The sequence below is a fragment of the Chrysochloris asiatica genome, unplaced genomic scaffold (genome assembly GCF_000296735.1).
Source record: "Chrysochloris asiatica unplaced genomic scaffold, ChrAsi1.0 scaffold00077, whole genome shotgun sequence".
Classification (NCBI taxonomy): Eukaryota; Metazoa; Chordata; class Mammalia; order Afrosoricida; family Chrysochloridae; genus Chrysochloris; species Chrysochloris asiatica.
Genome location: NW_006408595.1, coordinates 3,831,289 through 3,845,770, shown reverse-complemented (window position 1 = coordinate 3,845,770; position 14,482 = coordinate 3,831,289). Strand labels below are relative to the sequence as shown.

Below are 14,482 nucleotides of genomic sequence, written 5' to 3'. Positions count from 1 at the left end.
GAATTCCCATTCTTTGCAATGTTGTCCATAGCATGACATGAGCCACACAACTGAGTCTGTATAATCAATAAAGCACAGTTAACCATGATCCATCTGACTGACATCAGCAATGATATCCCTGGCTCCATGTCCTCTTCTGCATCTGGCTTGAACCTCTGGACGTTGTCAATGTATGTTTGCAGCCTTTTTTGAATGATCTTTAGTAAAATTTTACTTCGTGAGATATTGATATTGTCTGATTTCTGCATTCAATTGGGTCACCTCTTTTTGGAATAGGACAAATCCATAGGAACCTCAAGCTCATCTGCACAAAATATTTACGTTCTTTTTCCTGAAACCAGCTTCTTTCCTAGACTGACTTATACTTAAGGACATGCTATTCTTCAAACATCCATTCCTGAAAATTAGGAACTAACTTGATTGTTTCCTTTCCATTGCTTGTCATCCAATATATTGGGAAATCCTCCATCTCCATCTTGACTTTAATCCCTTCCTTTCTGTTGTAGAGTTGCTACAACACTACACCAGGACCTTATTATCTATAAAATCTATGATGCTTTTATAGTTTCCTGGATGAGTTATGACTCAGATCACTTCCTGCTCCAATCAATTTTCTATATCATAAACAGAATAATTTTCCTAAAGTATAACTCTCACCTCATCACTCATTTTGGTTAAAAAAAAACAAAAACAAAAAGACCCCCCACCCTTTTTTCCCCTAATTGTCTTATAAAATAAACAACTTATTCTAGCATTCCGCCTTGCAAGATCTCAATTTGGCTCTAGCCTACCTTTTCAATCTTATCTAAATATTCTCTTATACATACTCTAAATTGGTCTACATACTGCTCTCAAAATTCATTTCTGTTAAAGTACTGTGAGATCTCTAAAAAATACGAGATTATGTATAATGTATTTGATATATAAAATGTACTCTCCATTAATATGATATGGAGCCCTGGTGTGGCGCCTTATGATAAACACCCAACCTCAAGGTCAGCAGTTCATACCCACCCCCCACCAGCTGTTACTCAGAAACTCTATTCAGGGTCGCTATGAGTTGGAACCAACTCAACAACACTTTAACAAATATATAATACACTTTTTTTGTTTTTTTTTTTACTGTGAATTATTCTGCCTTTTAAGAATTGTTTGCTCCTTTGAAAATCTACCTTTTTCTACTCTACACTATTTTCTGCAAAGTAGATCACTCTCTTAAAATAGGAAGTCAAAATTATTGAATTCTAGCTAACCTGAACTTTTTAGTTCATTCCTCAGTTAAAAAATACTACCCATTGAGAGTATTTTGATCATCATATAAATAATTTTAAAAACTTAATAGGTAAACTTTATTTTAACTAATCTCTTGGAGTTTTCCTTTTCTCTAACACTTCCATAGCTAATATCTGACTATTGGCATGCTTTCTGAAATTTTACCTCCTGAAAAGAAAATAATTAATGTGGAATGCTTCTGAAGTAATAGTGCTCTTACCTGGGGTTGGTGGAAGTGGTACTGGGCATTCTATATAAAAGTCAAAAGAAGTTCATGTCAGTTTATAAAACTGATGGAATACATTGGGCACAAGAATGGTTACCTAGGAATACACGAGCAGACAATGCACTCTCATTGGTGACCACATTTGTCACCATTAAGGGGAAGTGGGGGGGGAAAATGGCAATGAAGCTGTGAGCTAAGCCCTACAACGTTCAACAGACTCCTGTGAACCCGGGTGGAGACCTGGTTGGCCAGCAGTGTGGCAAAACCTGGAGACTCATGGGCCCAGAGTCAGTGACATAGCTACATAGCTACAGAGGACTAGAGTGGAGAGTGAAGCATCCAGCTGATAAGAAGAGAGGGCATATGCACAAGAGCGTCCACACTTGCAGATAATACCCACTTGACCTGGCTTCAATGACTGGATGATCAGAGCTCAAATAGAAGAAGAAAAAAAGAGTAATCTGATACAATTTGATGAAATTGACCTAACACCCTATGGATGCAGTAACTCAAAAGAGGGAACAAATCTTTACAGTGAGGATCATTCCCACCCCCTCCATACTCAGAGTAGACAGGGATTGGCAACTTGGACACTGGCTACCCAAAATGGGGGGCCTACAAAGGCAAGAAGTGACTGGTTTACAAGATTTCAAGAGGGAACCTAGGATCCATTAGCGAGTATTTCAAGCCCTGCAGCAGCCATTGCATTAGAGAAAGATGAGGCTGTCCATTCCTATAAAGAGGTACATTCTAAGAAACCCTGTATAGGGTCACAATGAGTCTGAATCAATTTGATGGCAGTGGTTTTTTGGATCCTTTAATGGACCTTAATGGCACTTGACTGCTAACCACAAGGTTGGCAATTCAAACCCACCAGCGGTTCCTCAGAATCCCTATACAAGGTCACTGTGGGTCAGAACTGACTTGACAGCACTCAATAACAATGGACCTTATTTTTTAATGAAAAGGTAACACGATATTTAAAAAGGGAAGCAGCCGAAACACATCAAGGTAAACTCTTGAAAAATGTCTTAGAAGACAGTTCTGAAGAATAGGATACAAAATATATAATCGACAAAAATATCTAGCTATGAATAACTAGCTAGTGTTAATACTTTTTGACGTCTTGAAATCTTTCAATCTTTTTTCTTAACCCCCACCAAATTCTTAAAAGTAGTCATAGTTCTCATTTTTGTGCATCTTCACATATTAAAATATTTTGGTCAGCTTACCTATCCACTGAAATTTTATTTTAGAACTGCTAAAAATAAGGTCAATGCATTTTTTTCTACCTAAAAAGAAAACGGCTGGCCTAGGAGCAACAGAATATTTGGAAGGAATTTAAAACTTTAAATGGTCAGGTGAAACACAGAGAAAGAAGATGAGTTAAAGATGTGACGTTTGTCTCTAGCTCTACTGAGGAAAGCTAGGCTGATACCTACTTAACAAATGTCTAGCCAATCAGCAGAAATCAGTCACAGGTGAGAGAAATGAAATATTACACATAAATACAGCAGAAAATCTTCCCTGAGTAGAACTACAAGGAGAAAACAGCTGTTTCTTGGGTAGTATTTCAGAGAGAAGTCAAAGAACCTTTAGATCTCCACAAATACTACAAGAGTCATCTGTCTAAAACAAAGATACCATATTATTCTCATTTAAGTTTGGAAATAAAGTCATTCAACAACTTTGTTCTACTTAGATTACAAATTACAAATATCTGATTAATGATTAAACTTACCCATGCAAACCATCAAGCTCAACAACTCCCAGCCTCCCCGTTAGTGTTTTACTCTTGTATGAATCACAATTGTACATGTTTTTACATTAGCATGCACTGTCATGGTAGTGTCTATATCTTCACTAGAACATAAAATGACAAGGGCTGTAGCTTGCTGCCATCAGTCTCTTCTACAGACTATCACTTATAAGGTATTTTAAAATGTTAGTTGATTTATGTAACACAAATTAAGGATTTTCCCCATACTAACCTGTTGTATTTTCAGTTTCTTGATTGTCTGTTACCACAGTTGTTCCTGGAGAGGGAAAAAAGGGATGCTATTATTGACGACTGGAAGGATCCCTGGTGGCACAGTAGGTTAAATATTGGGTTGCTAACCGAAAAGGTAAGGAGCTCTGGTAGCGTAGTGGTTACGAATCAGGATGTGAACCACAAGGTCAGCAGTTCGAAACTACCAACTGTCCCATGGGAAAAAGATGAGGCTTTCTGCTCCTAGAAAGATTTACAGCCTTGGAGACCCTGTACAGGGTCGCTATGAGTCGGAACTGACTCCACGGCACATAACCAACCAACAACCAAAACGGTTTGTGGTTTGAGCTCACCAACCACTTTCTGGGGAAACAGATGAGGCAGTCTGCATCCCGTAGGATGGAGTAGAAAAATTCCATAAAGCTTTAGAAGCCCTATGGAATTTTTCTACTCCATCCTACGGGGTTTCTATGAGTCAGCATTGAATCAATGGCATTTTTTTGTTTTTATTTCAATTTTATTTATTAGAATAAACATAGGTATATGAAGTTTCTATGTGCACACAAATTCACATTAAAGAAAATTTATTTGGGATTTCATTTGATTCATCTTATTTTACCTGGATGGGATATTTCTGGGCTTTTGACTCCAGATGAGGTAGAGCCTGCAAAAGGAGATTTAAAAAAAAAAATCCATGTCCAGTCTTAGAAGTTTCAAACTGTGTAAATGTCTTCAGAAAGGGAGCTCTCATGAAAATGAAGTAAAAAAGTCCCCCAAAAGAAAAAACACCTCATGTTCCAAAAGAAAATTTAACATCATACTGGCCTCTCTTGCTTCTTTCCTACCACCCTACTTCCGAATACTTAACTACTTATATATATTTAATGCCACATTGATCAATGAAGATTTTGTTTTGCAGTGTTCACCTGTTTGCAGTCCAGTTCCAGAGGTTTCTTTGACTCCTAAGAAAGGAACAAAAGTGGTAAGTGCAAGGGACTGGCGTAGTAAGGAGCCAACTACTCTTCTGAGATGTTATCAAGTCACGTTCATTTGTGATTATTTGACTCACCTGTGGTAGAAATTACAGACGTAGTGGTTCTTTCAGATACTCCCTTGGTGGTGCCTGAAATTAACAGAGGGAAAACAATGAACATTTTTAGGTCACAGAAAAGCATGTCTTAAGCCACCTTCAAACTGGGCAATAATCTCAAAGTACCTGGAGTATGCTGATAGATACTCTAGTCTGTACCCTCTCCCCCAATTACTGAAATATGAAAAGGTCTCTGTCTTAATACTTACTTCTTGCTCACAGAGATAAACTAAGTACTTTCCTATGATGCTGATAAATTTCTCACTTCTGGGATCCCTTCTCTTAAATACCAAGAACATTTCTCACATGAATTCTTTACTTCCTGAAACTTAGTTTCCTGGCTTTTCCTTATCAATTTTCAGGAGAGAGAAATTATATTATTTAAAGAAAATGAAAAAAAAAAGCAAAACAAAACTGTAAACGGAGTTCTAATTCATAGAGATAAATGTATGCTATCTGAAATACTTTGGTGTTAATTGGGAGATGATTGTTGAGTATATAAATTTCTTTGCATCTGCCATTTATATTACCTGCGTTAGAGTTTTCAGACATACCACTTGATACTACTGGGGTTCCTGCAAAGACAAATGAGGAATGTCTCATAGTAGTCATTTTTGCCTATCTGTAGATATCAAGAATGGAAAGATAAAGTAAATAATACGAAAGTTGGCATCAGAGTTAGACTTGTAGCTGGCCCCAAGATCCACCTTTGTGAATTAGAAAAAGACATCTTCTCTGGACAGAAGAGGTCTTATGGATTTATGCCATGTTGGAGCAATGTTAGCTGGATTTAAGCTCCTACCCTCCTTTCCTCTTCAGCAGTGTACCCGTGTGTAACTTCACAGCTTTACCCAAGGACTGTGGTCTCAGAAACCCAGAGCAAGAAGACAAAAGTTAGAAGAAAAACTAAGGGAATCACAGTCTCTAATACAATTCTACCCTGTGTCTCAGGGGTTTATCTCCAGGGTTTATCTTCTCCTCCCATATTGTTAGGATCAAGTCATATATGAAGAACTAGAATATTTGAACCACTGATTCTCCCTTGTTTGCATTTTAACCACTTGCCAAATATTTACTGCCTGTGTTGAAACTTCTTTACTGTGTTGGAACTTATTTACAGGTACCACTGGGACAGTGGTACCTGTAAATAAGAGATCAAGATATACCTTAAAAGGTCTTTCCCCTCCTAAGTGCAGTATCAGCAATATTCCCTGTTTCTCAGAAGCAACAGAAAATTTAGTATTGTTTTCTTGTACCAAATGTTAAGTTTGGTATTGTTTCCAATGTGCCTTGTCACAAGAGTATGTTTAAAACATATTGGTTAAAAAAAACCTTGCAATTCACAGTTCTCACTGCTTTACAGTGTGATTATTAAGTGAGAGCATCTTTTTTCTTACATTCACATGATTTACAATGACTAGGATCCCTATTTCTACAGTAGAAGAAAACCAGAAGAAATCAATCCTAAACTTGTAATCAAGAATTAGGTATCAGTCAAAGTTTTTCATTAAGTAGCAAATTTGCTTGCATCTCTAGGTCAGTCATCTATACTCACCTTCTTGGTTACTGGTGACTCCCACTGATGCTGGTGGTGTAGTAGCTGGTGGTGTAGTACCTGACAAAGCAAAGAGGACGGTTCCAAGACAAATATACATCTAAAGAATTAAATCTCTATAATGTTTTCACTAAGAAAATACAGGAAACTGATGTAGATTGACCTCAAGAAATGGAAAAAATGCCTTTCTATGATCATTTTAACTTATCCCTCTTCTCCTCAAATCCTGTGTTTATTTCAGTCATTTTTCATTTATGTTAGTGAAAACATGTTGCTTCCTGCTGCATTGACCTGGTATGACAGTGGTTCCTGCAAAGTCAAGCCCATAAATATTTTACAAAGAGATTCTTATGCTCACTGAGGAGAACAGAGAAACCACATCCTAACAGAGATGCATCTGAACTCTATCTTGAGTTCTGGAATAACAGTATAACACTGTTGTTGTTTTCTGTTGTTAAATGCTGTCGAGCATTTAACCCTCTATAGGGTTAAAAACATTTAACCCTCTATAGGGTTTCCCAGGAGTGACTGGTGAGCTTGAACCACTGACCTTGTAGTACAAACGTCTTTGCAGTCTGGTGCATTAACCTACAGCACCACACTAGCCACATTTATTCATTCAAAGGAATGGGACTTGGAATGAAAAGCATAATCCTTTTCTTTCAGAAGTAAAATCACACTAGTAATCAATGAAATCCCAACCATTCTGCAGTGTCATGACTGACCAGTGTGTACTCCACTTCCAGTGGTGTCACTGCTTAGTCCTGAAGTCATAGCCTCTGGAAATAATAGTTGTAAAGAAGTTTCCTTGTTTATGGACTAGTTAGTCCCTCTTGCAGTTTCTATGGGCAGCTATGGTATGAGACGCTATACCAGTAAAATTAAAAATGAAAAAGAGAGGAACAGATATGCACACACCCTACTTTCAGAAATCATAACAATTCTTTTACTACAAAGAATAACATGGATTTCGAGAAATACACATGCTTTCCTAAGCAACAAGTATATAGCACTTTTTCCAACAGATTGTTTCATTCCCCCAAAACAATGTATGTAAATGTTTCATTCTGGCGCTCTGTATGACTTAAGGAGTCCTGGTGTGGTGCTGTGGGCTAATGCATCAGATTGCAAAGTCATTTGAATTGCAAAGTCAGTGGTTCAAGCTCACTAGATGTTCCTTGGAAACCCTATACACGGTCACTGTGAGTTGGAATCCACTCGATGGCACTTAGCAACAACAACAATATGACTTAAGACTTGGAAAGAAGTGCTTTTTTTGCTCACCTGTTTTACTTCCTGTGATGTGACTCCCTGGTGCTTCAGTAAGGACTCCTGTGGAGAAGGGGTATGTTGTTGTTAAGTGCAGTCGAGTCGGTTCCGACCCATAGAGACCCTGTACAGGGTTTCCGAGGCTGTAAATCTTTCCCGGAGCAGAAAGCCTCATCTTTCTCCCATGGAGCAGCTGGTAGTTTCGAACTGCTGACCTTCCGGTTCACAGCCCGATTCGTAACCACTACGCTAGGTATACATAAGGGAAATTTTAAATCTATTGGGACCTAAATCAAGAAGAAAATTCCATAAGAATGAGTTTCATATTCAAAGAAAAGTCCAAGATGGATTATTCAACGACTCTACTAACCAGGACTAGAATTTTATCGTACCCTGGGAATTCCAGTTGACCTTGATGTTGTATCCACAAAGGTAAGATGGATAAAGAATTTAAAGAATTTAAAGTCTTGCAATCTCTTTAGTTTCATAAAATTGCATTTAAAAAGGGTACGGGAAAAATCAGTTTGAAGAGCAAGAGCCCAAACCTGATTAACTGAATATATCATCTCTTTAAATGTTGAGAACCAAAAATCTGAAACAACTAACCACTCACCAGTTGCTGTTTCAGCTCCAGTGTTAGCTTTGATTTCGGAAGAAGTTGTAGACTCTGAAAAAAAATACAAAAAAATACTTTATATAATGCATAAATTCTGGGGAAGAAAATATAACTATTCATGTATTATTCCCATAGGAAACATTGGGTTCCCTAAAGTTCATACAGGTAGGCTTCTATATCATCTTAATGACTCACTTGTGCTAGAACTCCTCCCAGGTTCAATGGCTGTGTGAGGGGTTACCCCAGTGGTAACTGAAATTACAAAAAGAGGAGTTCAATTCATTTCATGCATCATGAATCAGTTCATGAATTCCCTTTTACTTAAAACAGGATTTGGTCTAAAACAATTTCTCTGATGAATTAAAAGGTTTATGTCAGGAATTCTCTTGCTTTAAGTGGCACATCAAGTTTGGTTTCTATGTTTATTATTTTACAAACATAGAAAGGATTTCACGTGGTTTATCATTCCTACAATTGGGCTTCTTCCTTCCTTCCTTTCTTTTTTTGTCCTGAAGAGATTTAAATAGAGAAGAATTCCCCTTTAGTTCATTGTAACCAATGTGATTTACTATAGTTTGATTGCTAGTGCTCACCTAATTCAATTCCAGCTTTGGTGGACCCACCACTTCTTGAAGATGTTGTGGCCTCTAAGTGAAGGAAGAAAAGAAGACAGGAAAATGAAGATGAATAATGGAACTCAGACAAATTTGATGGAATCCACAGAATATAAGGAATGTTTGGGGATGTGAGAGGAAACCAATGATCGTATTTATTTACCTGTGTGTGAACTTCCAGTTGCAACTGTTGTACCAGAGACTACCCCACTGGTGCCTGAAGTAGAAAAGAGAGAGAGATGCAATGGTGATGCCAATAACAACACGGTAACGTTAAAGAAGCAGAAGGTCCTTCTTGTGACTATCTTGTGAGTTCTCCATATTTGTGATGCAATTCAAGACCAATGTAAATATATTGGCTTGAGGTCTATACTGGATGATCTGCCACCCTAAGGTTAAATATCATCAGTTTCAGGGCCTTTCCTATGTTTACCTGTTTCACTTCTAGGACTTTGCTTCTCAAATGTTCCAGTGGTAGATCCTAATACGAAGAAAATAGAAATAGTATTTTTGTAAATATATTCAAACTGTATTTAATGAGTAAAATCATAACATATGAAGTCCAAACATGATAGATTAAAACTTTTAGGGTTATTTCTATCATCTCTGTTTTTCTGAATATAACTATCTGGAAATATGAGGGGAGCTTCAAAAAATTCATGGAAAATTCTATTTTTCAATTATGTTTTCACACAAGCTTTTCAAAGTCCCTCATAGTGTCTCCATATGACATTAGGAAAATAGCTTGAATGTCAAAGAGAAACCTTTCTGGACTTGCCTTGTCAAAACTATAGTACAAGCTTTGCCCAAAAGGAAACTATAGATTTTTAGACACCTGATATGGTGCTGTGAGAGCTAATGCATCAGATATCAAAGTCGTTTGAACTGCAAGGTCAGTGGTTCAAGCTTACCAGCTGCTCTTTGGAAACCCTATACAGGTCGCTATGACACAAAATCAACTTAATGGCATTTAACATCAATAACAGCCACAAACACAGATGGTTAAATATATATATATGGCTGTCTGAGATAAGACAACCCTCCCTGCCTGCCAAAAGAAAAAGTTGAAACACTGTGTTTAGCTTTCCCTAGCACATGCTTTCATGAAGAGGCAAAGACAGAGTATAAATTAGTAGAACTCAAGAATTACCAATTGTAGTTTTATTCATTATGCTTCCTTTTATAGCAGTAGTAGATTTTGAGGGTAGAAAAGAAGAGAGAGGTGGGGGCTAAAGGAAGCCACAGAAAGTCATTGTACTACGACACCAGAGCTGACCCCAAGAGAAAAATACAACCACATGTTTCCTCACTGACTCACCTGCATTAGAATTTCCAGGTGAGCTGGTGATCCCAGGAACTATTCTAGTGCCTAAAATCAAAATTTTAGCATATCATTAATCCATTTCATTCCCTTCATGAGAAGGATATATTATAGAATATAATGGGGAATCTAACAGAATTCTTTGACGTGAACACACCATCCATTTTCAGGATATCTTTTTACAGAAAAAATATTTTTTCTAATGTAATTAATCATTTGCAATATAAATTCTGTAGTGAAGAGAAGAGATAGTCTCAATGATAAAATTTCTTTCCCTGGGCTAAATGTTATAGAGAAAAAGGTATTTTCTTTTACTTGGCTGCCTGAAAAAAGCAACAAGAGAAACAAACAAACAAAAAAAACTTGTCCATACAATTTTTATTTGGATAAAGTATTAACATTATGAAACTTTAAATGTTCTAGAAATGTTTAGCTATGTGCCAAGAAAATTTGGCAGTGTATGTAGAGGTATTTAGTAATAGTTTCATGGTTAAGCTAAACAAACTTTGGAGCCAGACTACTTAAATTGGGAATCGGTTATTTGTTTGATGTGTGACCCTGGACAAGTTAATATCACTGAGCTATACATTTTATCAAATGTAAACATTGTGATAAAATAGAATATACATCAAAGCTTGGAAGAAGGAATAAAATAATATGAATACTATAGAGTAGTGCTTGGCACATAGTAAATGCTAGGAAATAGTAGTTATCATTACTACTGTTACAAGTGGAAAGGGAGCAGGTTAGGAAGCTTGAGTAAATGCTAGGAAATAGTAGTTATCATTACTACTGTTACAAGTGGAAAGGGAGCAGGTTAGGAAGCTTGAGTGTTCACCTGTATTTGTTCCAGCTCCTGTGGTTCCACTGCCTCCAGAGAAAGTTGTAGATTCTAAAAGAGGGCAGGTGGAAAATGTGAGAGAAGAATTCTGAATAAAGTTACAGACGTACTTTTTCTGGATAATAATACATGATATATGCAACGACTAGAGATCTTCTTGCATTGATTTAGTCAACAACTACAGGTTGCTCTTTTCAGCTGGTTGCCTCACCTGTGTTTGAACTCCTCAGTTCAAATGTGGTGCCAGAAGCTATCCGAGTGGTGCCTGCAACAAGAAGGGAAGTAGTGATTCTTCTTTAATGAAGACAGCTAAGTTGACAGGGAATCTACTTGTATCTTGGGCTGTTTCAACCACATGGTAAGTTATTTTTGTTTATGCATCATTTTACTTGAAAATCAAAGATGTAAATGAGTCAATCTTGGAGTCCCTTTTTCTGGCTATAAAATAAGGATTATTTGGTTCCCCCTTGTTCCCCCCTGTCCTCTTCTTGCCATATCCACCTGACTGTCCAGTGGTAGCTTCTAAGAGGGTGAATGCAAGAAAACTTTTGAGAGTACGAATAGACTTGAGTCATTGGGGTCATCACGATACATTTCACTCTAATACACTGAGGTAAAAATACATTCTAGTCACATTTTCTGTGTTCATTTGGCCTTATGTTTACCTGGAAAAGAACCTTCTGGGAGTGAAGCTTCTTCACCTAATATTGTAGTGATACCTAAAATGACGAATAGGAAAAGAAAGCTTTTTACACAATTGTCACTTCCACTCTCATTCTCAGAAACCTAAAAGAACCAACACATCTGTGTTGGAAAACGTGCAGCCAAAGTGCTCCTTGGAGACCAGGATGGCCAAACTTTCTCTCTCATACTTCAGACATATTATCAGGAGGGACCAGTCGCTGGAGAAGGATATCATGTTTGGTAGGGTGGAGGGTCAGAGAAAAAGAGGAAGACCTCCAGCAAGATGGATTGGCAAAGTGGCAGCATCAATGGGCTCAAGCATGACAACTATAGTGAGGTTGGCTCAGGATCAGGCAGCATTTAGTTCTGCCTCAATGGCACCTAACAACAACATATGTGAGCTGGGCCCTGGAACCGGAGGACCTCAAAACTCTGCCTGACGTGATTGTAAATCACTGATGATGGTGGTGGTAGTGGTGATTGTGTACCATGGAGTTGGTTCTGACTCATAGTGAAACTACATAGCGTTTCCAAGGCTGTAAATATTTACAGGAGCAGAAAGTCTCATCTTTCTCCCATGGAGCATCTGGTCCTTGCAAACTGCTGACTGTGAGATCAGCCCAACTTGTCACCACTACATAAAAACAATGAGGGTTTTAGGGTATACCCTTTGGTTGGTTGATGATGCATGGAGGGGATTGGAATGAATGTAAAACTAAAGTTCTCTCATGTAAAATATCATATAATTCACAATAAAACATGAAAAACAAAACAAAACAATGAGGGTTTCTAAAATCTCAATATACTATAAGAAAAAGTGTAATTGAAGTTAATCATTATCCAAAACATACACACACACTAATTCTCACCTGTTTTCCATTCCACTTGAGTGGTTTTACTGCCTCCTGTGGATATTGTGGTTTCTGAAAGAAGGAAAAAATCAGGTAAAGAATGAGGCTTTAGAAAGAAGAGAACATATACTCTGCAAAAAATACTGTGTATGAGTAGAGCTATGTGGAAGACATTTTTGTTGTGTTATTTCCAGAAAGGATGTGCCCTTCACAGTTAGTGAATTTACCTGCACTTGAACTTCCAGGTACAATACTTGAGGCCACACCAGTGGTGCCTAAGATGAGAAGGCCATGGAAGCTTCTGTACTGAAGTAATTTGGGTAAAAAAGAAATCTGAATTTCCAGAGCCCCACCATTCGGCGATGTATTGTGCACTGGAAAGTTCCAGGCATCACCATTCCTAGATTCATTTGTCTACTTCAGTCTTATGAGCATCATCATCTACGCTCTTGGGTTGAAGCATATATTTTTTATGATTATGAATTATGTCATTATTTATTGAGCAGCAGGGATTTGTTTGTGAACAAAATACATGAAAATTCTTTTCTCAAATAGCCTATCTTCCAATAGGCTTACTTAGATAATATAAATCTAAAGCCCTCAAACTGGATGCAGAAACTTTTTCACCATATTTAAACCCTTTACATGGTTGTGGTGAATTGGAACCAACTCAACAGTACTTAACAACAACCACCTATACTATTAAGTGGATTAATTTCCCAAGGTGTTATTTCTGCTACTTCTCTTCTCTAGAAATCTAACCAAGGATGTATGCAAATCAACATGATTGACCCATGGTATGGGCTAGAGGAGCTACTCTTCAAGTACAATAATCTTTCTGATCCAGATGCAAAACCATAATGGTACTTGTTACAGGTTGTATTGTATTCTCTAGAAGACATATTGAAGTTCTAACCCACAATACCTGTGAATGTGGCCTAACAGGGTCTTTGAAATTAACATGAAGTCATACATGAGTAGAGTTGGCCCTAATTCAATAGGACCAATGACCTTATAGAAAGAGAAGAGACACAGGCAGAAGACAAAGGCAGAAATTGGAGTGATGAATCTATAATCCTAGAACACAAGGATTATTAGGAACCACTCGAAACTAACAAGGGGCATAGAATGATCATCCCCTAGAGATATCAAAGTCTCTGCTAAAAATTGAATTTGGCCTTCTGGCTTCCAAAACTATGAGAGAACATATTTTGTTGTTTTAAGCCACCTGCTTTGTGGTACTCCATTATAGCAGCCCTAGGAAACAATTACAGGTGCACTATTCAATGGCAGTGTTAACAGCTGGGGCTCCTACTTCTCACTGATTGCTAATCAGACTCTGTCTTCTAGAGAAACAATGCAGAGAGTAAAAAGGGCAGTCTTTCGGAATATATATTTTTCTCTGAGGTTAGAAAAGGGAAGAGTTGCTTTGGAATAAATTCACTTACTTGTGCTGGAGCGTCCAGGTGCAATAGTTGTTCCAGAGATGACGTCATTGGTGCCTGAAATCACAAAAAGAAAGGGACTGGAGATGTCAGTTTACTGATATTAAAAAAGTATAAGAAAAACAATTTAACTCTCTTGAGTTATAGAAGGCTTATTCCACGGTTACTTAAATACCTTCTCATTAAGTATATTACTTTCCCAAAAAATATACAGGGTCAAAGTTCTCGTGATAGAGGTCTCTTTATTTTGAATATTGATTAACTATCAGAAATATTAATATTTTCTCACACTCACCTGTTTGGCTGCTAGAGATATAGCTTCCTGGTGCAGTGGTCTCAGCTCCTGAAAAGAAGGGAGAAAATATACTCTTGTGTGTAAACTTGGGGGAGTGGGGTGGTCAGAAAAAGATTTCAAAGGGCAGAGAGGTTTCTGCATTTACTTCTGCCAATTTAACTTACTATAAGGATTCACAGATTTTCAATACTGAAAACCTATTGGTATTTCAATATTCAGATGTATTCAGATACTTAAAATAGAAGTCTTTGAGTCAATCTAATATTTTTACCTGGGAACATAATCCTGCCCAGTTGTGCGCCATCCTCACATTTCTTGTGCTTAAGCCCATTGCTGGCACTATGTAAATTCACTTCATTGAGTGACTTCCTCTTTCAGGCAGTACCTCCATTTTTCCAAACATGATGCCCTAA

The 14,482-nt window shown here is 37.5% G+C and overlaps 1 protein-coding gene across 1 annotated transcript in view; it reads right to left on the bottom strand.

Annotated features, from left to right (window-relative positions):
* LOC102839213 (mucin-19-like) overlaps nt 1-14,482 on the bottom strand; it is a 24,241-nt gene that overhangs the window by 6,058 nt on the left and 3,701 nt on the right. The window contains exons 6-18 of the mRNA XM_006865346.1: nt 14,070-14,117; nt 13,778-13,831; nt 12,348-12,401; nt 11,460-11,513; nt 9,951-10,001; nt 9,066-9,113; nt 8,214-8,270; nt 8,016-8,069; nt 6,134-6,193; nt 5,109-5,153; nt 4,558-4,611; nt 3,490-3,534; nt 1,493-1,522 (exon numbers count right to left, since the gene is read on the bottom strand). Of these exons, the coding sequence (XP_006865408.1) occupies nt 1,493-1,522; nt 3,490-3,534; nt 4,558-4,611; nt 5,109-5,153; nt 6,134-6,193; nt 8,016-8,069; nt 8,214-8,270; nt 9,066-9,113; nt 9,951-10,001; nt 11,460-11,513; nt 12,348-12,401; nt 13,778-13,831; nt 14,070-14,117 (654 nt within the window). The remainder of the gene's footprint in view (nt 1-1,492; nt 1,523-3,489; nt 3,535-4,557; nt 4,612-5,108; nt 5,154-6,133; nt 6,194-8,015; nt 8,070-8,213; nt 8,271-9,065; nt 9,114-9,950; nt 10,002-11,459; nt 11,514-12,347; nt 12,402-13,777; nt 13,832-14,069; nt 14,118-14,482) is intronic.